The following is a 24202-nucleotide window of genomic DNA, read 5'->3' as shown; positions in this document are numbered from 1 at the left end:
ATGTATTGATGGAGACCGGTTTTTCTATAATGTGCACTGATCAGTTACTGTCTCTGCGATCCTATTTATAGCCTCTGGACCTGGCATGGGGCCAAGTACAGAGAAGACCCAAGATCCTTCCTTAATCATGTATATGTATCTGAGGTAGAAAGCAATCACTGCCTTCTCTTTTCTGCAAAAAATGTATGGCAGATGGTGGTTTGAGATTTCCAGGCTTTAAGATTTCTTTTTAAATCAGTCATCCTAGCCTGTCTTTATCCCTAACTATAGTTGTTGTTTTTCTTTTTCTTTACTGACACCACAGATTTAATCTCCAATTGAAAAGAAAACATTTAATCTATTAGTTTATCTTTTGGAAACATCTTTTTTAGGTGACAGTAGCATTTGAGAGTTGAACTCTGTTTTACACTACTCTATGGCTTGTTTTTACTCACTAGTTTGCAGCATACATCCGGGCAGCTGTCCGCAAAGAAAAAGGGCTCCCCATCCTTGTAGAACTGCTCAGAATGGACAATGATAGAGTTGTTTCTTCGGTGGCAACTGCCTTGAGGAATATGGCGCTAGATGTTCGCAACAAGGAGCTCATAGGTATGTTCTGGTGACAAGGTAAGCTATAAAGAAAGAGAAACTACATTTATAAAACTAGGGCTGCCCGGGTGGCTCAGTCCATTAAGCATCCGACTCTTGATCTCAGCTCAGGTCTTATCTCTGGGTTGTGAGTTCAAGCCCCGTGTTGGGCTCTACACTGGGTATGAAGCCTACTTTAAAAAAAAAAAACTATTCTTTTGACTTATAAAAAATATGACATTTAAAATGATTAACTGAAGTCTACTCTCTAGTGTCTCGGCAGATCTGTGTACCCTTTGTGCTGTCTATACTTTGTGACCGTTCCTTTTCAGCAAGAGGCAAACTCATTAATTAAACCTTGATCAAGAAAGGAAAATCTTCAAAAAAGGTAGCAATTTCAGTTACACATTACAACACTACTTGATAGAGTTGGTGTCTCTATTTCCTAAGAGAGGTCCATTTCCTGAGCAACAAAAGAAGTTAATTCTCGCTTTCTGATTTTTGAGACTGATAACTGCTAACTTACCAACACCACCATGTTCTAAATAAAAAAAGAAATCACATAAATGGTTTGTAGCTTTTCCCTCTCAGATCTGTGCAAGTGCTCACGCCATGGCGGGACCACTATCCCAGGCCATCTCCCCACCAGGGCAGGGTCAGGACGAGGCTAAAGCAAGTGAGGCACATAGGTTACAAAATGGTAGGAGGCACCCTCCACCCGGGGCTGCCCAGATATAGGATTGGCACTTGCATGAACCTGACGCTGAGCACTTCTTCAAGCTTGCCACCCTCGGCAGCTTAGCTTGCTTGCCTGCAAGGCCATTGCCACACTCAAGCAGAGTATAGGAGGGAGGGAAGACCAGAGACTCCAGCTGACCTCAAGTTAAACCCTGACCTGCTGCGCACCGGCTGTGCCACTGGGGGTCCTGTGGTGAGCCCACCAGCCTCGATTCTTTCATCTAGATATGAAGACTCTTCTCCAGCCCTGCCTCTGAAAGGGAGCCGACCACCCTGCGGTCCTCACCATGGGTTTGCTGTGCAAATCAAACAAGAGGATGGACGATGAGCTCCACGCCAGCCCCACCGCCGATGACAGGCCAGGAGGGAGGGAGGGGAGGTTTGACAGGATGTGGGTTAGTGAATAGGTATTAAACTCGATCAAATATGCCTGCCCTGAGAGAGGGGGAAGACAGAGGGAGAGAGACCAAGAACAAGGGCAGCAGTGCTTACCTGCAGGAGTCGCCGTGAGGACTCCCTGGCAGCTTCCGTGAGCGCTGCGACGCGGAGCCCGGCAGAGCTGCTATTTTAAATTATCACTGAGATTAACCTGCTCTTAACACACCATTCCTTTGAGCCAAATTGTGCCCCCCCCAGGAGAGAAAAGGAGCTTCTTCCACACCCTGTTCACAGGCCAGCAGGTCCTGCTGCCAAGATGCACTGTAACCCTTAGTTCTCACATTTCCTGGAGAGAAATCCTGTAGTTCCCTGAAGAAAGTTTTTTAAGTTATTTTTGTTACATCTATAGTGTTTCAATTTCTTATAAGATGTACATATAGCCTGGGAGTCCCTAATGCTAAGAAATAAACAGTTGACCACATATGACGTGTGGCCCATATTGCACAGCGGGGAGGGGGCACAGAGGTGCAGGCCCCATACCACCGAGGGCATCTGGCCTTCTGTCAGTGCACCCCTGTGTTCCCCGTGAATGTCCTGACCCACTTGTAAACTTCTGTGAGCATTTTTTTACCCAACTGGAACACTCTAAAATGGTTTCATGAATCCCTTTCTTGTTTCTCTATAAAGATCCCTTTTTCCTGAGGCCTAAACCCCTCCCAGATTCAATATTCGATCCTAATATACTCAGCACTTCTGTTCCTAAGAACCATCCCCTTCTGAACCATCCCCTTCTTGGACACCCCCACTCTCTGCTCATGCCCGTCATCAGCTCTAGCAATGGCCTTTCTCTCCAGAGCCGTCCTCCACAAGGAAACCAAGTTTTGTCGCCCCACGGAAGTTCCCGCGCTTACCAACCTGAGTGGGACCGAGCCAGCTGTCCGAGCCGCAAGCTCCGAGGGAACCACCAGGCTCACTCACAGGCACACGGAGCTGCCTTCCCAGTCTCGGGGGGCAGTTTAAAGTTGCGCCCAGCAAAAGGACAAAGGGCGTGTCGCGGACATTGTGGTTTTTGCCAGTATTCAAAATCACCAGTGCTAACTTCCATCTGTTCTAGAAACCACATTTATCTTCTGGCTTATAATGTCAACATTGTTTTTCTGTTATTCACACCAGTGTTCGCTGTGAGTGAGCCAGAGCCTTCCCTGTGAAATGCTGTGAATTACGCAGCGTATGGTCAGGGCCTGTCCGCTGCTGCTTACTATTGTATATAAATAGGTCACTAATAAAAGCCCCATTTTGTATCCACTCAATCATTAGCATAGAAAAAAAATAAAATATTTACTCGAGCTTTAGTTCATTTCTTTTGTGTGTCATACAATTATTCTAGTTTGTCAGTTGGTAATTGACATTGAACAAGCTAGAGAGATTTTGGTTTTGGGGAGAAGTAAGGGAAACTGAGTATTTGTAAAGAAATGCTTCAGTAGCTCGGGGCTCCCCAGCCTGTCCTGTCAAGAACTCTGTTATCTTTGCATCATCATATCAGATAATACAGTCATCATTTTAATGCCAAATGTCACTTTTGTCTCTTTAAAGAAACTAACATGTTGTTATCACTACTGATGTCAGATCAGCTGGTATTTATCTTCAACTTGATAAAAATGTGCAGTGGTTCCCTGTTCTCACATTAAGACCCAGAAAGATTTAATGAAAAGTATTGTGTGGCAGCCTTACTTGGTCCAGCTTTAAAACTTATTCAAAGATAAGTTTTTAAAGGCTTTATAAGGAACTTAAGGTATTGTTGATGTATAGGAATTCAATTGAGAATAAAACCATTGTAATTTATGTCTCACTGTTAATGAAAATATTTCAACTGAAGCAACTGGTATAACCAGTTTTATACACTGATTTACATTTCCTTTCAGTGGCTTCCTGTAATGTTTTATAACCCAATCATTTCTTCAAGTCGGCATTGTAGTAAACATTAACTTCCCCCCTAAAGTTCTGGTATTTGTCACTTTCCATTTTGTCATGTTTTTTCTTTGTGTTATTGCCTTCTGAGGTTTGAGGCGGGGGGGGGGGGGGGGGCGGCGGGATGGATTGTTTTGTTTTGTTTCTTTTGAAGATTTTATTTATTTATTAGAGAGGAGAGGCAGGTAGAGATGGAGACGCAGACTCCCCCGCTAAGCAGGGATCCCGATGCAGGGCTCAACCCCAGACCCCTAGGACCATGAGCTGAGCCGAAAACAGATGCTTAACTGACTGAGCCACCAGGTGCCCCTGAGGTTCTGTTTTTAAGAGAGAACACATTGTCAGGATCTTGCGACAGCAGCAAAAACAAAAACCTAGTACCTTTTGAAAGTGGAATGAAATCTTTTACATTTGGCAGGTAAATATGCCATGCGAGACCTGGTCAACCGGCTTCCCGGCGGCACCGGCCCCAGTGTGCTGTCTGATGAGACCATGGCGGCCATCTGCTGTGCTCTGCACGAGGTCACCAGCAAAAACATGGAGAATGCCAAAGCTCTGGCCGACTCAGGGGGGATAGAGAAGCTGGTGAACATAACCAAGGGCAGAGGAGACAGGCAAGTCTGGTGCAAGGACATGGGAACACGAGGCTCTTCTCCTTAGAATTGTCCTGTGATGAGGGCCTTTGAAGGATATTCTCTATTGGAAAGGATTTATTTCCAATAAGCTAAACAGTCTCCGCCAATTAAAATCTATGTTAAGAGGCATTTGCAGTCATGTGGCCCCCTTTTCTGATTTTTGCTTTGTTCTGACATCCCTGCATTCATTTTTGTCTCTAAAGCCATGTTTGCTTGTGCTGACCCTGGGAAGAATCAGAAATGTTTTGATGAGGAAAATCTGAGGTCACCTTCCCTTTCACCTTTGACTCTACTCCAGGCTCTAGAGCCTGTTCTGCAAGAACATCTTACTGAATCCTCAGCTCTGGGACTGATTCCTCTGCCAGGTGCTCAGAAAGTATTAAAAATCACTGCTCTGCAGCAGGGCCTGCTGTGTGGCCTCAGGATGTGCCCTGGGCTGGGATCATACATTTCCCTTTGCTTCTGGGTGAACCTAACTGATGAAGCAGCAGAAGTAGGAATTAGAGAGTTGGTGGCAAAAATAGAAGGGTTTTTTGGTCACAGAGCTATAGCAGTTGACTATAAATTTGCCTTAGTATCAGATCAAAGAATCCTTCAAGGAAGTGGGAAGTAGGGCTGCTTAGAGCCTTCTCAATACACAGGACACCTGATCCATAAAAATGGCACCTGTCTCCCCACTCTGCACCCCCTTCCCCTGCTCTCCTCTCCTTCACAGCACTGATGAACCCGATATATTACCTAGGGCTTTCTCTGGCCTCTGACTCCCCAGTACCAGGGACTTTGCCTTTTCTTAACTATTGTACCCTCTACATGCAGAACAAAACCTGACCTATAATAGCTGCTTGGTCACTGTTTATCACTTGGCTGAGTGACAATGCTAGAACTCACATTATTTCTTGTCTAATCTTTTAATTTATACTTTTGTAGGAATTTCTAAAATAGAAAAATAATGTAGCAAAGCATATTCTCATCCTCCAGAAGTCACACCTATCAACATGAACCATATTTCCTTTCAGTCCTTTTTTCTTATGTATCTTTTTAATCTCATTAGTAATAAATGCACACACACCTTATTTCAAAAGAAATTAAATGTTACAGATAAAGCTAAAGTAGCCATAATCACTTTTTGTGCTCTTAAAATTTCATTAAAGGGCCTTCATTGGTGAAAGGCATAAGAAGAAACTAGAGAGATGCTGAACCAGTGCCAGAACCTTTGTATATTTAAAAAAAAAAAAAATCCAGTGTAATTTTTTTTTTTTTTTTTTTTTTTTTTTCAAAACAAAGACTCAGAAAGTCCTAGATCAATTCAGATTGCCCTCTGAACACACGCTGACGTTCCTGGAGTCATTCCCCAAGTTTACTGCCTACCTGCTATGTACTAGAGCAGCAAACAGATCACCCAACAACCCCCTGGTAGCTTACATTCCTAGGCAAGGTAGATGAGGTACTAGTGAGTAAGAAACACAGCCTGTCAGATGCAGATGGAGCAAATAATAAAATCGGGAAAGGTGATGAGGAGAAAATGGAAGGGCTTCATGTGTGGTGGACGATGGGAAGCCAGTGGGAACAGAGTAAGGAGGAGCTGGAGGAAAGAAATATAACCAGAAATACAGGATTCTGTGGGTCAGTGTAAGGACTTTTATTTACTCTGAGGAAAACCAAAAGCCACCGGAGATTGTTCAGCAATGGGGGGGGGACAGCCTGACTTCCTTAAAGGGGTCATCGTGACTTAGTGAACCTTCTCCACCAAGTAGAGGCTAATGGTGGCAGCAACTGTAGTGGTGAAGAAGTGATCGATTCTCACATGGTTGAAAGAATCAACAGAATTTGCTGAGGGGTCAGATGAGCAGCAGGAGAGGAGGAAGATGTCAAGGATGACCCCAAGGTCTTTGGCAAAAAAGACCACAGGATGAAACTGCACTTACCAACATGGGGAAGCCCACAGGAGCGGATTTTTTAGGGAAGACCAGGTGTTTGTTTTGGACATGTGACATCTGAGACGTCTATTGGACGTCCACATAGACTGCATGGTCAGCAGAATATATTTGCGTTCAGGATAGAAGTCCAAGCTGGAAATATAAATTTGGGAGTCATTAGTGTATAAATGGCATGCTTCGAAAAGAGAAATAGGCTGAGAAGGAAGAAAATATAGATGGAGAAAAAAAAGAGGTTTCAGGGCTCATAGCTAGAAGCCAAGGAAATGAGCCAGCAGAAGAGCCCAGGAAGGGGAGCCAGAGCACTGAGAAGAGGAGGCACTAAGAGCTAAGGGAGGAAGGGTCTCACAGCTGAGCTCATGGCAGGTGCTCCTGCTCAGTAGGATGAGGATTGAGACTTGTCCAGTCGAACACTACTGACGTCACACATTTCAGAGAGGATGAGAATTAGAGTTCTGAAAATCCGTAACTTTTCCAAGGAGTTGTGCTGTAAAGGGGAGCCCGGAAACATCCTTGCTTTTCTCAAGAGTTAGGTTTCCACTAAGAGAACTCCTCCGCAGATATCCAGCCCACCTGTATCAAGGTGTGTAACTGGCACGCTCCCGCTGTGTCGAGTGCTGCGTAGTCCTTGGAGCCCACCCGTCCTTTCCTGCCTCCCGGCTGCCCAACAGTTACAGACAGGAAGGTGAACACCAGCAACAGGGTCAGGACCCAGCTGAGAATGGCATGGCCGTGAGGTGTGAAGACTGCAAAGCCATCCTGGGTGTCAGAAATTCCATCTCTGCTTTTTTTTTTTTTTTTTTTTTTTTTTTAATCTCCTTGTTCTGTGGTCCGTTTTGAAAATCTAAAATTTAGAATAGCTTTGGGTCGGTTGGTCTGACCTGGTTCTACCCTTGACTCGTGAGGAACACTGAGAAGGAGTGTAGGGTAGGAGGGAGTAGTGGAGATGGATGCAGAAATGCCCCACCTCTAGGAGCAGACTCAGCCGGTGGGGGTGCCTGTACCCCACGGCCTTGCTGAAGCCCTTGGAGGTCATTGCGACCCATCTCCTGTTGTTTGGGGCAGAGAAAGTGCCTCCAGGCTGCTCGCCTCCCTACTTCTCCCCTTCATGAGAGTTTAATTGGGGGGATAAGAAGAGGAAATCAGATTTTAGATCCTGTGATATATATTTGAAGTCAAGTTTTCAGTGTTGAAATGAATTGTGAAGAGGCATTCCCTCATCCTTACGGCGGACTCCCCAGCTGACTCCGCAAGCGCCGCCCCAGCCCTAACGGGTGATCTGGGGGCCTTTGTTGAGGCAGGAAGCTACACTTCCCTCTTCACTCACCACTGAGGCCACGGTGATTTAGAGGAGCAGCTCCCGAGCTGAAAAGCAGTGACCCGTGGTCAGCAGGGCTTGAGCAGAGTGCCAATATTCAGCAAATGCCTTCGGAGAGAACTTCTAACCAACCACGTTTCCTACATTGAATGTCAGGGCATATATGTACATTTGTTTACACAGAGACATAAATGATAAGAAGGCAACGCAGGTATTTATATGAAGACGGAATAATGGGGGGAAACAAATTAACTTGGGAGGGTCATCCGACACTCGGGATGCAAGGTCATAATGTAGCAAAGCGTATTCTCATCCCCTAGAAGTCCCAACATTCTCCATTACTGCCTTTTGGTTAACCGTGTTTCCCCTCGTAGATACGGGGGAAGGCTAAGGGCGGGCAGCCGACAGGCCCCAGCTAGGAAGGTCACTGCTTATCCCGATCACAGCCTCTCCCCACAGACTTGACCGCCTGAGAGCATCACCTTGGCCCTTGCCCACCCCGACCAGCCCTGAACTTGCCCAGCTCCGAGGTACACCTGATTTCCTTGGTTGTATTTTCCAACAGCGGCCCCTATGCCCTCTGGTCCTTGGAGAGATGGCATCTTGGCCACTGGTTTGCAGCCTGAACCTCTGCAAGTGGAGCCTGTGGCTGTGCTGCCCACGTTCATTAACATCTTTGCTCTCTCCCCAGATCATCTCTGAAAGTGGTGAAGGCAGCAGCCCAGGTCTTGAACACCTTATGGCAATATCGGGACCTCCGGAGCATTTATAAAAAGGTAACTTCCAAGAACAGCTCCGGCATAATTAGCGTTCATCAGAGCACACATTCATAATCATTTATTGTAATGAAATGTCATTATTCATTCTGAGAGGTTTCTTTTTCTCTTAACTCCACAGGATGGGTGGAATCAGAACCATTTTATTACACCTGTGTCGACGTTAGAGCGAGACCGATTCAAATCACATCCTTCATTGTCTACCACCAACCAACAGATGTCACCCATCATTCAGTCAGGTCAGTGGGCAAACTCCACTCCTTCGCTAGAACATTTGTGTGACAGGCTTTCTTTTCCAGCCAGAGAAGACTGAACAGAGACAATTAAGCCTGTCACCTCCAAACACTCAGGAGGTGTAGTCGATCTTCATGCCAAGAGCCTCCTCAGATGCCATTATAAACCACAGGCCCGCTCTCCTCCTTTCATTTTAAAAGTTTATGCAAGTTTACACATAAATGTATCCTGGGGCCCTCCATCCCACCTCCCCCAAGGTCCTGCCCCCTCGGTGTGAGAAGGGGCGTGGGCCGCTGTTGGACAGGCTGGCCAGGTGGATGCAGGAGTGGAGGAGCACACTGAGAACCACAAGCCGTGCTTGAAATGAGCTGCCCTGCCTGCCTGCTGGCCAGAAGTTTGGAATCTCCTCCAAAGTGATTTTTTAGTTTTCTTGGTGAGAACTCTTAGAAACAGGGTCCTTTAGACGTGATCTTTATACCTGCATTCTGGGGGGGCTACAATCTCCCGCACCTTCCTCCTTCCCAGTTAAACCTCCATGCCCTGGCTGTATTCCAGACACTGACCCCCCCCCCCGCCCCCCATTCACGACTGGTGGGAACAGGCCCTACAGGTGGGTTTCAGGAATTCCCTTTGATCTGTAAAGTGGGAATCTTGGCAACCACAGTACCTACTTATTAGTGTCTAATTTGGTAGAAAGAATGTTCTGAGACTCAAACTGTCTTTTACATGTAAGAGCAGAATATTACTACCAAGCCAAGTTAGTCCGATAAATTTAATTATTAGCTAAATGACATAGGAAAAGTAATAAATATCTTTTTATTTGGCTTTAAATCTCCCATTCTGACATATAAATATTATATGTTGTATTCAACTGTGCTACTGCTGGCAGTCTTATTTCTCTTGTGGACAAACGTGGCCAAAAAGACAAATATAGGACTGGCGGTTCTTGCCACATAATTGGATGTCTCCACTTGTACTAGGATTTTTTTTTAAATTATCTGTGCCTACTGTGTATGGTGTATATTTTTATCTTAGTTTTTAAATTATGAGTTGTTTTCTTCAAAGAGACTTATGCTCGGTTTTTGACATCCTTGCTGAGCTCCCAGGTGTAGCCTGAGGCTGTCTTCTTTTATAAAAATGCTCAGAATCCTTTAGGGACTCAGAAGTAGGGGTGTCAGGGGAAACAAGAGATTTGGCTGCTTAACAAAAGGTACAGGCAAAAGAATAATTTCAGACAGATGAGGCCATAGTTACTAAGCAGTGAACTTATTTTGAGGACCTCTTACATATACACACTGGACAGTGTTGATGAGCTCATCCAAGTGCCTGGGTACCTTTTTGGATTCTGTTTCAGAGGTAAGATGTAATCCATACTTGTTGCTCCAGTTATTCTAAGGGCTAATCCTCTGTCTCTCCGCACTAATGTAGCATTAGCTTACTGGTACTTCTGATGCCTTGCTAATGTACTTGTGGGAGGTAGGTGGGCACATTCTTTGTCCTCCTACCTTCTAGAAAATAAACAAGAGTAGTAGCACACAGACACTGCCCATGCATGCTCACCTTTGTTTAACACACAGCAACCCTACGTCAGTGAAATGACCTTTCAGGGAAAATATTTCTGTGTCCGTCTGCCTCTGAAAGCATCAAGGCATGCAGAACCACTGGTGGCAAGGCTTGGGGGCTGTTGCTTTCAAATGGATCGAGTGAATAAGTGACCACTTTCACTTACAATTAACCTTAGTGCAAGCAAGATGACTTTTTAATGAGAAAAAAAAAGGATGTGTGGTGCTTTCCTTCTGTGCAGAAATGCTCAAAAGACTTATGGCTAGATCAGTTATTATTAAATGTTTGGCTCCAGCTGGGACAAAAAATTTTCTGGGGTTTTGTGAGGCTCAGTTTATTCACACTGTGAACTTCTTGAGGAGCCAGGCTTACTGACAGCTGATCACCATAAAAAGAATTATAAATTTTATGGGCTGGGCACTCTTATTCAAACGCATTTAGAGATGCAAATATTTTTGAAATAATTAAAAATCAAAATAAGCCATAAAACACCTACTTACTAAAGAGCTGTACATAAAGGATAATAGATGGGTGTCTTACAAGCAACTGAACTGAGATCATAAAATAGCAAGTGTAACTCTTACGTGGCTAATCAGTCACTTTCACTCCGTTGTAAGAGGTGGTGGGAGTCCCTGAGGCCACTAGTGAGAAAGCCCCGTGGTTCCTGTGCTGCGCCCCTAAGCCGGCAGCCTGCACCCCCGCTGGGGGAGGCTCTGGCGGGGCCACGCTGGCCCTGCCTCTCGCAGCAGCAGGCCTGAGGGTCGCCCCCCCTCCTCAGCACCGGCTGCCCGTCGGCTCACAGTAGCTAAGAGCTGATTTTTAGCACCAGCTGCGTGGCACTTCTAATTGCTGACCTTTATTTTTCCAGAGAGGATTTTGCAGAGCCACTGACAGTGCTTTCTCTTCTCCTCCTTTCTCTCCCTCCTGCTCCGCCTCTCCCCCCAGTCGGCAGCACCTCCTCCTCACCAGCACTGTTAGGAATCAGAGACCCTCGCTCTGAATACGATAGGACCCAGCCACCTATGCAGTATTACAATAGCCAAGGGGATGCCACACATAAAGGCCTGTACCCTGGTAAGACGCCACCTGGGTGTGTGATAGAGTATCTCGAAAAACCACGTGCTTCCAGGCCCCCTGCCAGCAGCCTGGGAAGTAGCCCGTGCCTGTATTGAGACGGTCCCCCAGCAGCCCACCATGTTCCAGTCTCTCCATTTCCTGCCCCCGGGGCTGCTGCCTTTTCCGCTTGTTATAAGGAAAACAAGCCAAGGGAGTGGCCTAGTGACCACAAATAAAGAGGGCACAGTATCCAAGAGAGGTGGTTCTGGCTTCCCCCAGGCAGTGCCTTGGCTCTGCTCGCGCCCGTCCACGCCGTGTCTCCCCGTGTTCCCGTGTGTCAGAGCTCTGAGCCTGTGACGCTTGCAAGGCCACACCTCCTAGACTGACTCATCTCTTAAATTCAAACCTGGGAATGGAGATCAATTTCATTTACATTTTCATGGAAAAGAGTTTGAATGAATAACGAAATGTATAATGTGATTCTTCCCAGGGTGATTATATTTTAAGAAAACAGAAATAATGTTGCATACTATTAATATAAATTTTGATGTCATCCAGAAAGCTGGGCATGTAATTTAAAGGATGCCAGCGCAGAGTTACCAAGATTTCATATTATCCCCATTCTCAACTCTCTTGCAAATTATAACTACTCTAGAGGTTTCAAATAAGGCAGTGTGACTGAGCTATCACAAAAGAGTACTCCTTCCTCAAAAAAACCTGTTTATTAAAAAGAAATAAATAAAACCCGATGGCAACTTAACAACTGCTGGGGGAGCCGTCTCAGTTGTGCTGTTGTCTTTGAAATTGTGATTTCACGGGACTGTTTACTAATCGACTATTGTTACTATGGCAATTAATAGCTCAGAAAATTGCAGATGCTACATTTCAAACACCAAGCTCTTTGCAAAGGAAATGCACAAACTGAAGCGCATTGTTGCTTCAGATTTGCAGCAGCCTGCTTCATTTTAAAGACTGCCTCTTTAGCATGCATGCCCTTCTGTATCTTCTTCGCTTGCTTCAATAAACTAATTTGCCTCAAGTATGTTTCATTTTCCTCATTAAAAAAAAAAAATCTTTGCTAGCCCTAACAATAGAAGGGTAGCCAATGACATCACTGGGAGTCTGCCGTGAACTCTTGAAGACAACCCTCTGATTATCAGACTCTTTTTGTTTCAAAATGTACTTAAAAATGGCAGAGGCAAGACTGTGCCTCACGTGGCCAGCCGCCTAGAGCGTGCCTGTGCCTGTCCTCCCGCCCGGGCCTCAGTCCCAGCTGCTCTGCAGGCCTGGAGCTTGTTCTGATCGGTTTCCCGTCCCCGTCTGACCCGGGGCTCGGGGAGCAAGGCTGCCGGTCAGAGCCAGCTCAGAGCCGGCCGGGACATCTCCGCTGCCAGCGGCTCCCCCACGGTGAGCAGAGGTCGAGAAGGAAGCCTCTGGGCTGGTGTCGCGTTCTGGGGAGACCCACGACTTCCTGGGGCCGTGTGCACGATCCCCTGGTGGCCCGGGCGACCGCCGCTACGCGAGAGCCAGGGAAGCCCGGCCCCTGTCCCCTGTCCCCGGCCCCTGCCCTGTTCCCCCCCACCCCCGCTAGGGCAAGAAGCCCGCGCAGCCGGAATGCCGGAATGCCGGAATGCCGAGCGCTAGTTTTAATTTCACAAAATATTTTCTTACAGGCTCCAGCAAACCTTCACCAATTTACATCAGTTCCTATTCCTCACCAGCAAGAGAACAAAATAGACGGCTACAGGTGAATTTGCAATATCATTTTTACAGAAGGTCATTTAGCAGGGATGGAGCCAGGAAGGGGCCTGGCCGCTGGAGCCAGCAGGGCCGGCCAGCGCAGCGGGGCGGAGGAGCTTCCCCTGGGCATCGAGCTCCCCAGAAGCTCGTCTGTGGCTTGAGCAAATCACTTCCGCAGTAGCCTCATGTGCTTGAATATTCAAACTGGTGCTACTGAGACCACCAAGCCACTGATGGGAACAGCTGAGAAGTCTTTACTCCTGTTCGCCCACCAGTCTCCTTGTCCCACTCCTTTCCGTTAACCTCTAAAATCTCTTCCATCCTCTGAGTGGGGAAAGGTTGGTAAGCACGCTTCATTCTCTCAGCTCATTGTTCTCTTTTGTACACCTCATCCTCATCTTCGTGACTCCTCCACATCCAAACATCCATGGTTTGAAAACACTTGGTTGGTGGCAAGTCTCCACTAGTCTCCGAAGTCAAAGTGGACTCAGCTGTACTGGGTGGACCCCATTCTCCATCAGAGTAGGGACTAATGGTTGTAGCAGCCAATCTCTGCTTTCACGGGGGCCTTAAGTTTATTTCGGTCCTTCCGGATGCCATGCCCACAGGGGTCATGTGATCTCTTCCAATAATACCTGAGCAACTGGGGTTTTCCAAACAAGCCCGTATCCTAAACTTGCAATAAGGATACTCTAAGACTTTCCTCCATTTCATCATTTTTTCTCTGTAGATGAAGAAAAAAGAGCTTCCCAAATTACTTAAAATTTATGCTGTAGTTTTTAAGTCAGGGGGAAGAAAACCTTAAAATCATAACTCTAACTTAAAAAGAGAATTTTGTTCTGAAATGCTAATAACGTTAGAACGAATTTAGTTCCAGAACATGATGGTGATATGTATGTGATAAATTTATTACATCTTACATCTTACTAAGTGGGGGGATTTGGGCATGAGCAAAAGGGAAAAAAAAATATAAGAGCCATGACAGTTTTTCTCCAAACGTATTTGAAGAAATTAACATGAGGTCAGAGATGAGATAACAAAAGAAAATGGAGGCAGTGTCCCCTGAGGTGGATGCCCACATGGGTGTCACCTTGCTTCTTTACAAACCTATTAGTCCTGGCTTGGGAAGTCTTTCCTTCAAAACTATTTGCTCACGTGTCTCTTCCAATTTTATTATTCTGCTGCCCGGAGATTGTTTATCACTCCTTTAATAGTACCTCACATTTCTTTTTAAACTGAGGGATGGACTCCATCTTCACCTCTGAGGTAAATGCTTTAAAGGATGGCTCTGTCTACACATAGCTATCTGAAGCATGAAAATCCAACCTCCAACCAAACTCATGATGTGCTAATGGTTCCCTGGTGTCAAAGCAAAAATCAAGGCCCAGGGAACAGGCCCCTCCACAGCAGAGCACAGAAGTGGACCTCTAGTGGGGAATATGGCAGCAGGGGCAATCTTGGGTGCTCTGGAGACACCAACTTCTAGACACCTTAGAACAGGACTTGAGTGAGCTTTGCCAGCCCACTTGTAAACACAGTTTAAAATCCTTACAATCTACTAGTAAACATACATCATGTACCAGAAAGAACTTTGAACCATATGTTCAGAAATATTAAATACTACTTTAAAATATGAAGCAGGAAACCCACATTAATTTCCCTTAAACACATATTTCCAAAAATTGCCTTGATTTATTTGCTTTTTCATTTCATCAACAGCATCAACAGCTGTATTATAGTCAAGATGACTCCAACAGAAAGAACTTTGACGCATACAGATTGTATTTGCAGTCTCCTCATAGCTATGAAGATCCTTATTTTGATGACCGAGTTCACTTTCCAGCTTCTACTGATTATTCAACACAGTATGGACTGAAATCGACCACAAATTATGTAGACTTTTATTCCACGAAACGACCTTCTTATAGAGCAGAACAGTACCCAGGGTCCCCGGACTCATGGGTGTAGCGTCAAGATGCTCGGTTGAAGAACTCTTCTTTCTAACCTTGTTTGGATTGAGATGAAAAAAATCCGTCTTGCTGATTTGCTGATGAAATGTGAAAGTGAAATGGAAGGACCGAGTGAAGAGCATATTTTTTTTTCTTTTTTGAGGAATTATCAGGGAAGTAAGGAAACCTTTGGGAGAGAGGACTTTCTAAGCTCTATTTAGGTGTTAGATCTAATTACTTGTAGATTCTATAGTCTGGTGAAGGTGTGGGCGATGTGATGAGAGGTTTGAGAAATGGGTGAAATGAGATGGGGGATGTGTAGGTCAAATCAAATTAAAGATGATTTTTTTAATGTGAATAAAGTTATGTTCCGATAGTTTGTACAGAAAAAAAATAATAAAATGGATGCCCTTCATGTTTTATTGCTATTACTAAATGTCAAGATTGTATGCTATTATGTCTTGTAAATTTCTTTTGTTGGTGTAAATATGGAAATGCCACATTGGTTAAGTGCCATCATTTGTAATGCAGTGTGTCATTTGAAAAGAGATTTGAAGAAGCTGACAGCTAAAAAACAAATGGGAAACCCAAGGAATTCTTAGCAATTAAAAACAAACTATAACATCCTTTGTTTTCAAAATGAATAGTGTACCTTTGAAGCACAAAGTCCAGTCTGGTATAGAAGCGCCATGCCCATTCCCTGCCTCTTTCATAGGACACTTCACTGCCATTTTCTATGCACATGAAAGAAAAATAAATGTGGAAATTTCATCCTTGGAGATTTGTTCCCTGTTCTTTTTTTATTTTCTGTGTGTAATACGGGAAAAGCACATTCTATAAATGTGAATATAACTACATGTTGGAGACAGCTTAAATATACCCAAGTTTTATGGACTTTTCTAGTTTTATACACTTTATGAGATGAACTGTACCAAAGAATGAAACTATGAAATTTCCTCCTCGTTATCTACCTTAGTATTTTTATTTGGGGGGGATCTGTTTTGAATCTAATGTACATTGTCTTTTTTTTTTTTTTTTTTTTTTGGGTCTTCAGACTGCCGTATGTATCAACACTGCCTTTCGCCTGAATGCAATTACATCTGGCAAGACCAGCCCTAACTGAATTGACAAAGACTCCTTTTGGCAATTTTTTAAAGAATTCAATAACTACGTAAAAACAATGGTTGAGCGCTTACTGGTAGACACCAATGTAGGAAACCAAAACAAATACTAAGTAACTATTTTCCTGAATGATCCCATAAGACAATAATCCCTAGATTAGAGACCGTGGAGGAAGCCCCATATACATGATAGGAGTTCCAGTTATACCAAGCAGCATTACTTGTAAGCTTTTCTCCATTTGTTGAGACCAGGGGCACCAGCCCCAGGAGACCCAGACAGGCCTTCCCAAGTCTTGAGGTTTCCAACTGGATCTTACATGGGAAACAACCTGTATGGCAAGTGAAACCCAGAGCTGTTGACTGGGCTCAGTATATTCTGCAAATGAGGCACAAATCATAGGTTATAATATGCGCTTATATTTGTATTTGGAAGAAGATGTAGGAGAGAAATGCTTTCCCTTGTTGAATGGACTGCAGCCCAAGATTAGAATCCAAAGTGAAATGGAAATACAAATACAAACTGGAATATACCTAAAGTCTGTCAGTGGGGGGGACTTTCTGACACGCAGGCTTTCTCAAATTCTCCTCATAGGCCCTGACAGCTCAGCAAACAGCCCTCTGGGTGGCCGAGCTGCCAGATTTCCCTGAGGAACTGCCAGCAGGACGTTTGACCGCTCTGGTATCCATCTGAGCTTTGAATCGCTGACTTCTTTGAACTGGACATTTTCATGTCTGGGTTGCAGGCACTCAAGGAGTCAGGAGTACGAGAGAATCTATAGTTGGCCTGACATGAGTGACAGTAACTGACTTGCTTTTAGTGACTTCATATGTCTTTGGGGTAACTTAGTGGACCCAGGCCCCCAACTCTGACAGCATTTCAAAAACAGATCTAAATTTGGGTTACAAAGAACTCACTTGGGCATCCACTTGGATCTCCTAATGGGGCCAGAAGGCCTGTGGGTGAGGCCTGAGCAGATCAGATGCCCTATAAGGCTCCTTCCTTGTGACCAAAGAAAAGAAGCTTATGGACAGCTTGAAAGATACAAAACTGTCGCTGATCAAAAAACTAATCCCAGTCTCTCTTCCAAGGTATAACGAGCTCTGCTATAACACAGTTGACTTTTTAATTGCTGCCCTTACGTCACAAGATAGGATGCAGAATTCCCCTAGAGGTGGTCTGTGGTTCTGCTCAGTGCAGGTCCACCCCATCCTGCAGGGTCAAGGCAGAACTGAGCCAATGTTGATGAGCTAGACCAGTGTTTCTTTACCTTAAGGGTATGTTAGAACCAACTGGGCAGTTTTCACAACTAGGAGGGCCCTATCCTGACCAATCTAAAGTACAAGAGGTGGGGTCCAGGCCAGCTCTTGAAAAGCTCCCTGTATGACTGATATGCAGCCAAGGTGAAAGCCACTTGGCCCACACACCATTACCCTCTACCTTCCTGCCCTGTGACATGAAATTTTGGTGGGTGGGGTTTGAGGTGTAAAGTTTGCCTGGAATAGTGATAGAGATTTGGAGTATTATAACAGATTCTAAACTTGAAATGTGAGAGGTATTAAGTGTGCTGTTTAAAGTTATGTCCTTTTGAGCCCAAGGACATTTCATGAGTATCAGAAATGATGACCTTGCAGTCCAACAATTAATCCCTGGCCAATATTTGGTTGTCCACATGACTGCTGATTATTGCAATGAAATACCAATAGTTCACTTTCTCAAGCACTCACTTTGTGCTATGAGTATCACAAATATTATCATTTATCCCTCATGGTCAATGTATGAAATCTGTACTAATACCCCATTTTATAGATCCTAAAGCCAATGTGGAGCAACTTGCTGAAGATGATACAGTAAGTGGCCAAGGTCAGGTTAGTACTATAGTCTGTCTTAACTATGACACCAGTGTTTTTAAAATTCAGTCATTTGAGTTCCAACTGAGCTATTCTTTAAGGAAAACTGTTCATATTTGTCTTTAATTTTCCAAAGGAAACTCTATCACTGAAGGAAAAAAATGTCACCTGCCATAAATAGTCACCACGAAAATGAACATTTAGCTATTCAACATACAAATTTTGAGGGACCAAGAGAATTCACTGTCCACCACCTCTGGTATTACACGCACCTCATTTTGGGAAATGTGGGTCCTTACCAGTTTGCTGTGTATGATGGTTTAGGTGAGCTGAGAACTCCACTTAGGACATTCTGAGTCATGCCTCTGACTACAGGCCCATTAAAACAAAATCTGCCAAGGCCCTTTTGTTCAGAGGCCTCAGCAATATGTTTAGAGGAACACACATTTGAATCCACTGGATGGTGGTGTTATTTCTATGATCATATCATATTATAAGGAAAAAAGTATTTGTAAACTTGGCCACCTCTGTTCACTTCATTAGATTTTTTTGAAAGTTGTTTATAACAGCATTATTCATAAGAGGCAAAAAACTGGAAACAACCCAAATCTCCAACAGGAGAATGAATAAACAAACTGTGGTACATTTATGTAATAGAATACTAGTCAGCACTTAAAGAAAAACCACAGATACAATAATGGATGATCCTATTTCAAGACCAAGTAAAACTTATCTATGGTGATATATTGTTTCCTATAGGAGTAAGTACTGACTAGAGAACTTGTGGAGATGATGGAAATGTCCTGTATCTTGATTGGGGTGGCTCTTACACAGGTATGTACAGTTATCAAAAGTCATCAAAATTTTCACATAAGATCTGGGCATTTCATCACATGTAAGGTTTATTCCAAGTTAAAAAGTTATTAACATTTGTTTTTAAAGGCACTAAAGAAGTATGTGATGACATTGTCTGAGGTTTAGTTTTATGACTTAGAATCAAAGTGATTACAGAGTTGAGAAAAATCCAATTTATATATTTTAAACATTCCAAACATCTACTTAAGACTGGTCATGGAGAGGATGTAACCACCAGTTGACTTGAGAGCTGAAACTAGGCAGTCAGAGGCTCCCCATCCCCTTCCCTGTCCTTAGAATGCGCATTCTGCTTGCCTTCACCACCCTAGAAGCTGCCACAAGGAGAGAGCCCTGAGACAGTAATGTGGCGTTGAGGCCATCTGGATGGCATATGTTACTAAACCCAGTTAAGGCTTCAACATAAACTTTTAAAATTCTGGTGGGCAGGTGCAGAGATATACTCACCAAGACAAGCCTCATAAATTCTCTTGCTTATTAAATCTGCCACCTACAAATCTGATTGGTCTGCCTCCTCTCTGGTCTCTCCTGGCCCTCTGTCTACAGGGCCCCTTTTGCAGACCAACAAGTGGTTTCTCAAAAGATTTTAGCACAAAATTCTTTGTAGCTATATGCACAAAGTTTATTTAAAAGCTGACAGCTTACCAAATTTAAATTTAAACAGAATTCTAGAAAACACATATTTGAAAAGCAGTATATGGGAGTGTCTTTTGAATGAGCTATGCTTGTACAGATTTACGTGTGTGTGTTGACAAGAAAGTAAGTTGAAAAGTAAAACAGGCTCATGTTTAAACATGTTACCAAGAGAGAGAAGTGTGTCACCCCTTTTACCTAATGATCCAAAGAGATGTGTAAATAAACACCTCAAGCCACAGGGAAGGAGTGTGGGAGGGAAATCCTTTCAGCAAGTTACCAGAGAGGTGTTAGCAGCAAAACAAACAGGTCAGTGAAATCAGAGGCAGAGCAGCTAATGGGACTTTTAACTCTACAAATGCAGAGCAGACTTTGAATTCTAAGAGGATCTTTGCTGTAGGTCAAGGAAATCCTTGTTGGAGAAGAGAAGTCTTACTCTTTTTTTTTTTTTTTTTAAGATTTTATTTTATTCATTAGAGACAGAGAGATAGAGAGAGAGAGAGAGAGAGAGAGAGAGAGAGAGGCGGAGACACAGGCAAAGGGAGAAGCAGGCTCCATGTAGGACTCCAATGTGGGTCTCGATCCTGGGACTCCAGGACCACACCCTGGGGCAAAGGCAGGTGCTAAACCGCTGAGCCACCCAGGGATCTCCCAAGAACAGTCATACTTTTAATTAGAGTGGATCTGGGGAGGGAGCTAGAAGACAGAAAAGGATGCACACCATGTTTGGAATTCCCAGGGCAGTTTCCATCCTGATGGACGGCTGCCCTTTGCTGACCTGTGCCAAGGAATGGACTCAGCCTCACAGAACCGTGTGTAGCCAGGAGCTGCCATCCATACGGAGTAATACTTCTCAGCTTGTCTCAGAATCTTCTCAATTCTGCCTCACTTTAGAAGATTTTGACTTTTGTCTCCAGCCTCACTCATCCTGTGATAACAGTTGACTGTTCATCTGCCCTACGGTTTGACTTAACTTGTTGTCTTTATGAATTCACTTATTCCGGACAATCCTTCAAGCCTACAGACACAAAAATGAAATTATTAGCAAGCAAACTATGACTTGAATTGTATCTGTTTTAGTGCCATTCCCCGTTTTAATGTCAGCAGCTTCGCTGGAAACAGCTGGCATGTCCCTTAAGTGGCTGTTTGTGTCTATTGCTGTTGCCTAATTCTAACACAAAATCACTAAAAACCATTTTGTGCTATCATAATCGTTTGCATGAGCCATAACTAGCTCTTTCGTTATTAAAGCCCAGCCAATGGTTGGGGGAATTTTGATAAAGACTTCATGATACAATGGACTATTTCACCCTCCATTCACATCCCAGTGATTCCAGAGCTGACCAATGCATTGCCTTGTAAAAAACAACTAAACAAGTTGCACTGGGTCAAAGGTGTAATTCTGAGATCAGTGGGAAAATATCCAATTCTTCCTTCAGAAATGCCCTATAACTGTTCATTTGCTTCCCCAAAGGCAACACCCCCGAAATCTGCCTTCATTTGCTGGCAATAAAATGTAACATGTTGAGCTTTGGCCTTGATGAGCTGCCATCCACTGAGTACTAATCCAATAAAATGACTTCAGGGAGGATGACATCCCTCTAGCACCTCTCTTCAGGGTTCTTCAGAGTCAGTGCTGTCCCAGCCCAATCCCAGGAATCTCTCTTTCCTTCCCAGGTATGAGAATGAGTTGAATGAGGTATGCCGGGCTTCCTGAGGACTAGAGGAAAGAATTCAATCCAGATGGGCTCCAGGTTGGAAATTACATCATAGGAGGAGATCTGGCCATTGTAGGGATGGTTGTGCTGTGAGGAATGTATTTCAAGCCTTTACAAAAAAAAACTTGTAAAGACAAACCAGGAAGCACTTCCATAGCTAAAGGATTAAAATATTTACATGCCCACCAACATCACTACAATTATGTCTCTGGCCTCAGTGACCAGAAGGAAGGCTCATTCTTGCCTGTAAACTATGGTCAAAAGATAGTGGTGTATTTATTCAGTTTGCAAATAATTTGGTGCCTCTTTTTTCATTTTCCTCTCATGTGCCTACTTTTTTTAAATTTTTAAATTTTTATTTATTTATGATAGTCACAGAGAGAGAGAGAGAGAGAGAGAGAGAGAGAGGCAGAGACATAGGCAGAGGGAGAAGCAGGCTCCATGCACCGGGAGCCCGTGGGATTTGATCCTGGGTCTCCAGGATCGCGCCCTGGGCCAAAGGCAGGCGCTAAACCACTGCGCCACCCAGGGATCCCATGTGCCGACTTTTTAATTGTTTCTTTGATAATTCTTTTATGAAGAAAAACTATCAAAGGAAATGTGAGATTATATTGAAACTCTCCAAGTCTGCCATTATAGAACATCTTCACTGGAGAAAAGCTGGTCCAATGCCACTTGAAACTAATAATATTGTCCTCTAGGGATGCCTGAGTGGCTGAGCAATTGAGCGTCAGCCTTCGGCTCAGGGTGTGATCCTGGGATCCTGGATCAAGTCCCACATCGGGCTCCTTGCAGGCAGCCTGCTTCTCCCTCTGCCTGTGTCTCAGCTTCTCTCTCTGTGTGTCTCTCATGAATAAGTAGAATCTTTTTTAAAAAATATTGTCCTCTAGGTCCACATTACTGGGTCATAGTAGTGATGTACCATCACTAAGGAATTATACTTGACTGATAATAACAAAGTTTCCCCAAAGTTGTGGCTTCAACAAGATGAGTTATAGAAGGTTTTGGGTTTTCTCTCCTTCATATATCGAACATAGGAAAACAGACCAACACTGGTTTGGTGGCTCTATAAGGTCCTCATGGATCCTGGCTCCATCGTAATCTCGGGGCATGGGCCTCATCCTCGTGGTTTCCCAGCTGACTGCTGAAGCTCCATCCATCACATCTTCAGTCTTCAATAAGCAGAGAGGAGTGGGAAAGTAGAACCTTTAAGGTCATTCTCTTAAAAGAACTTTCCTATAAGCCTCACCTGTCCACCTTATTTTTACCTGGGCCCATTGCCATCTCTACTCATGTAGGGGTTCTGTTGATAAGGAAAACGAGGAGATTGGATAAGGGGAAGTCACAATCAGTCTCTGTGTAGGATGCAGGTGATTCTATGAGGTGATCCCTACACTCCCATTACTTTGGCTCCTATGTAGGCTCCAGGCCAGACCTGTTGTTGTATTAATTCCCTGCCTGGGGAGAAACCATTATACCCATCCCTCCTTAGACTTGAAAGATAACCAAAAATGGATGAAATTTCTCAAGTTCAGGTTGTCCCCAGCAGGTCATTTTCAATCGGCTGTTCCATCTCATAGCTTAGAGGTTAACCATCAAAAGCCAGTTACCATCAGTACTCTGTGGCCGAAACCCTGCCCTCATTAGGACTTCCAATCTCCAGGGGGAAAGCCGTGAGAGTCCACAAAAGCACCTCAGGAGTCAAGCGGAGGGACTCCGGACCCATCTCCCCACTGTACAGACAGCAGCGCACCATCAGCAGTTTCTATGCCCTATGTCCACGTAGGATTATATTAAAAAGTTTCCACGGGTAAAAGCTGGCAAAGTAGGGACAGCCACCGTATGGTCCATGACTGGCCGAGGCGCAGGCCTGCAGCCCAGTGTGCTCCTGACTCCCAGCAGCAGCAGCCTTTCTCGGGCGTCACCTGAACTCACTGTGAGTCTGGGGGGCATCCCAGATAAACCTGGAGGCTGGGGAGGCTGCCGTCCCCCCAAGAACCTGAGCCTCCCTGAAGCCATCAAGTGGGAGTTGGGCTGCCAGGGAAGGCCTCAGAGAGCAAGAGGGACTCAGCTGACCTTCAGATTAATTCTAAGCAGAGGTGCCAGGAAATAAATAGCAATGGCAGGGGGTTAAGGAGAAAACCCTCTGAACCCAGCACAGAAGGAGGTCAGGTGAGAGACGGAGAGACAAGAGAGGGTTTCTCTCACTGCTTTTGGGTCAAAACAAACCCAAAAATAACCCTCTGCGGAGATTTTACTAGGGTCAAGCCTGTGCTAAGGGCCTCATCCCCGTTATTCCGCTTAGTGTTTGGGATAATCCTCCGACATACAAGAGAAAAACCTGCCGGATTCTGGAGCCGCCGCCAGCGCCCGGGGCCTCGCTGCGGAGACCAGGAGGCTCGGGGCCTCTCCCACTCGGCGCTTACGCCCCTGACCCCATGGGACAGCCGCCTCGGCGCCGGGCACCCCCTCCCAAGTCCCACCAGCTCCGGGGCCAAATCGGGCTCAGAACGCAAACCAGTTTTAACGTTTGCCTTGGCAAACACCTGCTGTGCTCAGACGAAAGCCGATGTCCTGAAAACCAGAGAGGTACCGAGCGGCCCGCTCACGAAGCGCTCGGCGCGCGGCACGGCCGCGGCTCAGGACCGGGTCACCCGCCCTCCGCGGGGCGGCCCGGGCTGGGGGTGGGGGTGGGGGCGGGGGCGGGCCCCGGGCGGCCGCGCAGCCTCCGAGGGAGAGAAGGGCCTCCCGTGGCCCAGCTTCGGTGGAGAAAGACCTTCCCCAACGACGGCCACTCACTGCCTGCGAGTCTGGAGAGGGAGCCGCGGACGTCCGGGAAGGCGCCGCGACACACCTCCACACCTCCGGCTGCCCTTCGCGCTCCGCTCCCGCCTTAGTCCTCACTCCTCTTCGGGAAGAGGCCACGTGAGGAGAGGGCGGGAGGAAGGTGGCCCTCGAGGCCGCTCCGCCCCCGGGAGGCCCGAAGCGCTGCCCGGCCGGGGCCCCGCGGCCCACAGCCCCGCTGGCGGCCGCAAAGGCTGTGGGCGCGTCACTACGTACACGTGCCCGCACTCCAGACAGAGGAGGACCGCGTCCGGCCGCCCCGCCTCAGGCCACCGCCTCAGCGCGCGGAAGTCCCGCCCCCCGGCCCGG

General features: G+C 45.5%; 1 protein-coding gene and 1 long non-coding RNA gene across 18 annotated transcripts in view; one reads left to right on the top strand and one right to left on the bottom strand.

Annotated features, from left to right (window-relative positions):
• Positions 1 to 15635, top strand: part of PKP4 (plakophilin 4) — a 232869-nt gene extending 217234 nt beyond the window's left edge. For 13 of the 17 annotated variants that reach the window (XM_072811079.1, XM_072811077.1, XM_072811078.1 and 10 more), the window contains 7 exons: positions 438 to 588; positions 4070 to 4265; positions 8230 to 8314; positions 8436 to 8553; positions 11057 to 11185; positions 12841 to 12914; positions 14627 to 15635. In XM_072811079.1, the coding sequence (XP_072667180.1) occupies positions 438 to 588; positions 4070 to 4265; positions 8230 to 8314; positions 8436 to 8553; positions 11057 to 11185; positions 12841 to 12914; positions 14627 to 14875 (1002 nt within the window). In that variant the 3' untranslated portion in view covers positions 14876 to 15635. Of the gene's footprint in view, positions 1 to 437; positions 589 to 4069; positions 4266 to 8229; positions 8315 to 8435; positions 8554 to 10979; positions 11018 to 11056; positions 11186 to 12840; positions 12915 to 14626 lie in introns of those variants that run through there. The other 4 variants (XM_072811082.1, XM_072811080.1, XM_072811081.1 and 1 more) reach the window with 2 other exon arrangements.
• A 3065-nt stretch (positions 15636 to 18700) lies between these two features.
• LOC140624586 (uncharacterized) lies at positions 18701 to 23697 on the bottom strand. Its single transcript, XR_012024057.1, has 3 exons — positions 23596 to 23697; positions 22097 to 22221; positions 18701 to 20349 (listed from the first exon to the last, which is right to left on the bottom strand). It is a non-coding gene; the product is annotated as an uncharacterized lncRNA (long non-coding RNA).
• Between the last annotated feature and the right edge of the window lie 505 nt (positions 23698 to 24202).

Source organism: Canis lupus, chromosome 34 (assembly GCF_048164855.1).
Source record: "Canis lupus baileyi chromosome 34, mCanLup2.hap1, whole genome shotgun sequence".
Taxonomy (NCBI): Eukaryota; Metazoa; Chordata; class Mammalia; order Carnivora; family Canidae; genus Canis; species Canis lupus.
Note: the sequence above shows the minus strand (reverse complement) of the source record. Positions and strands in the feature narration are given on the sequence as shown.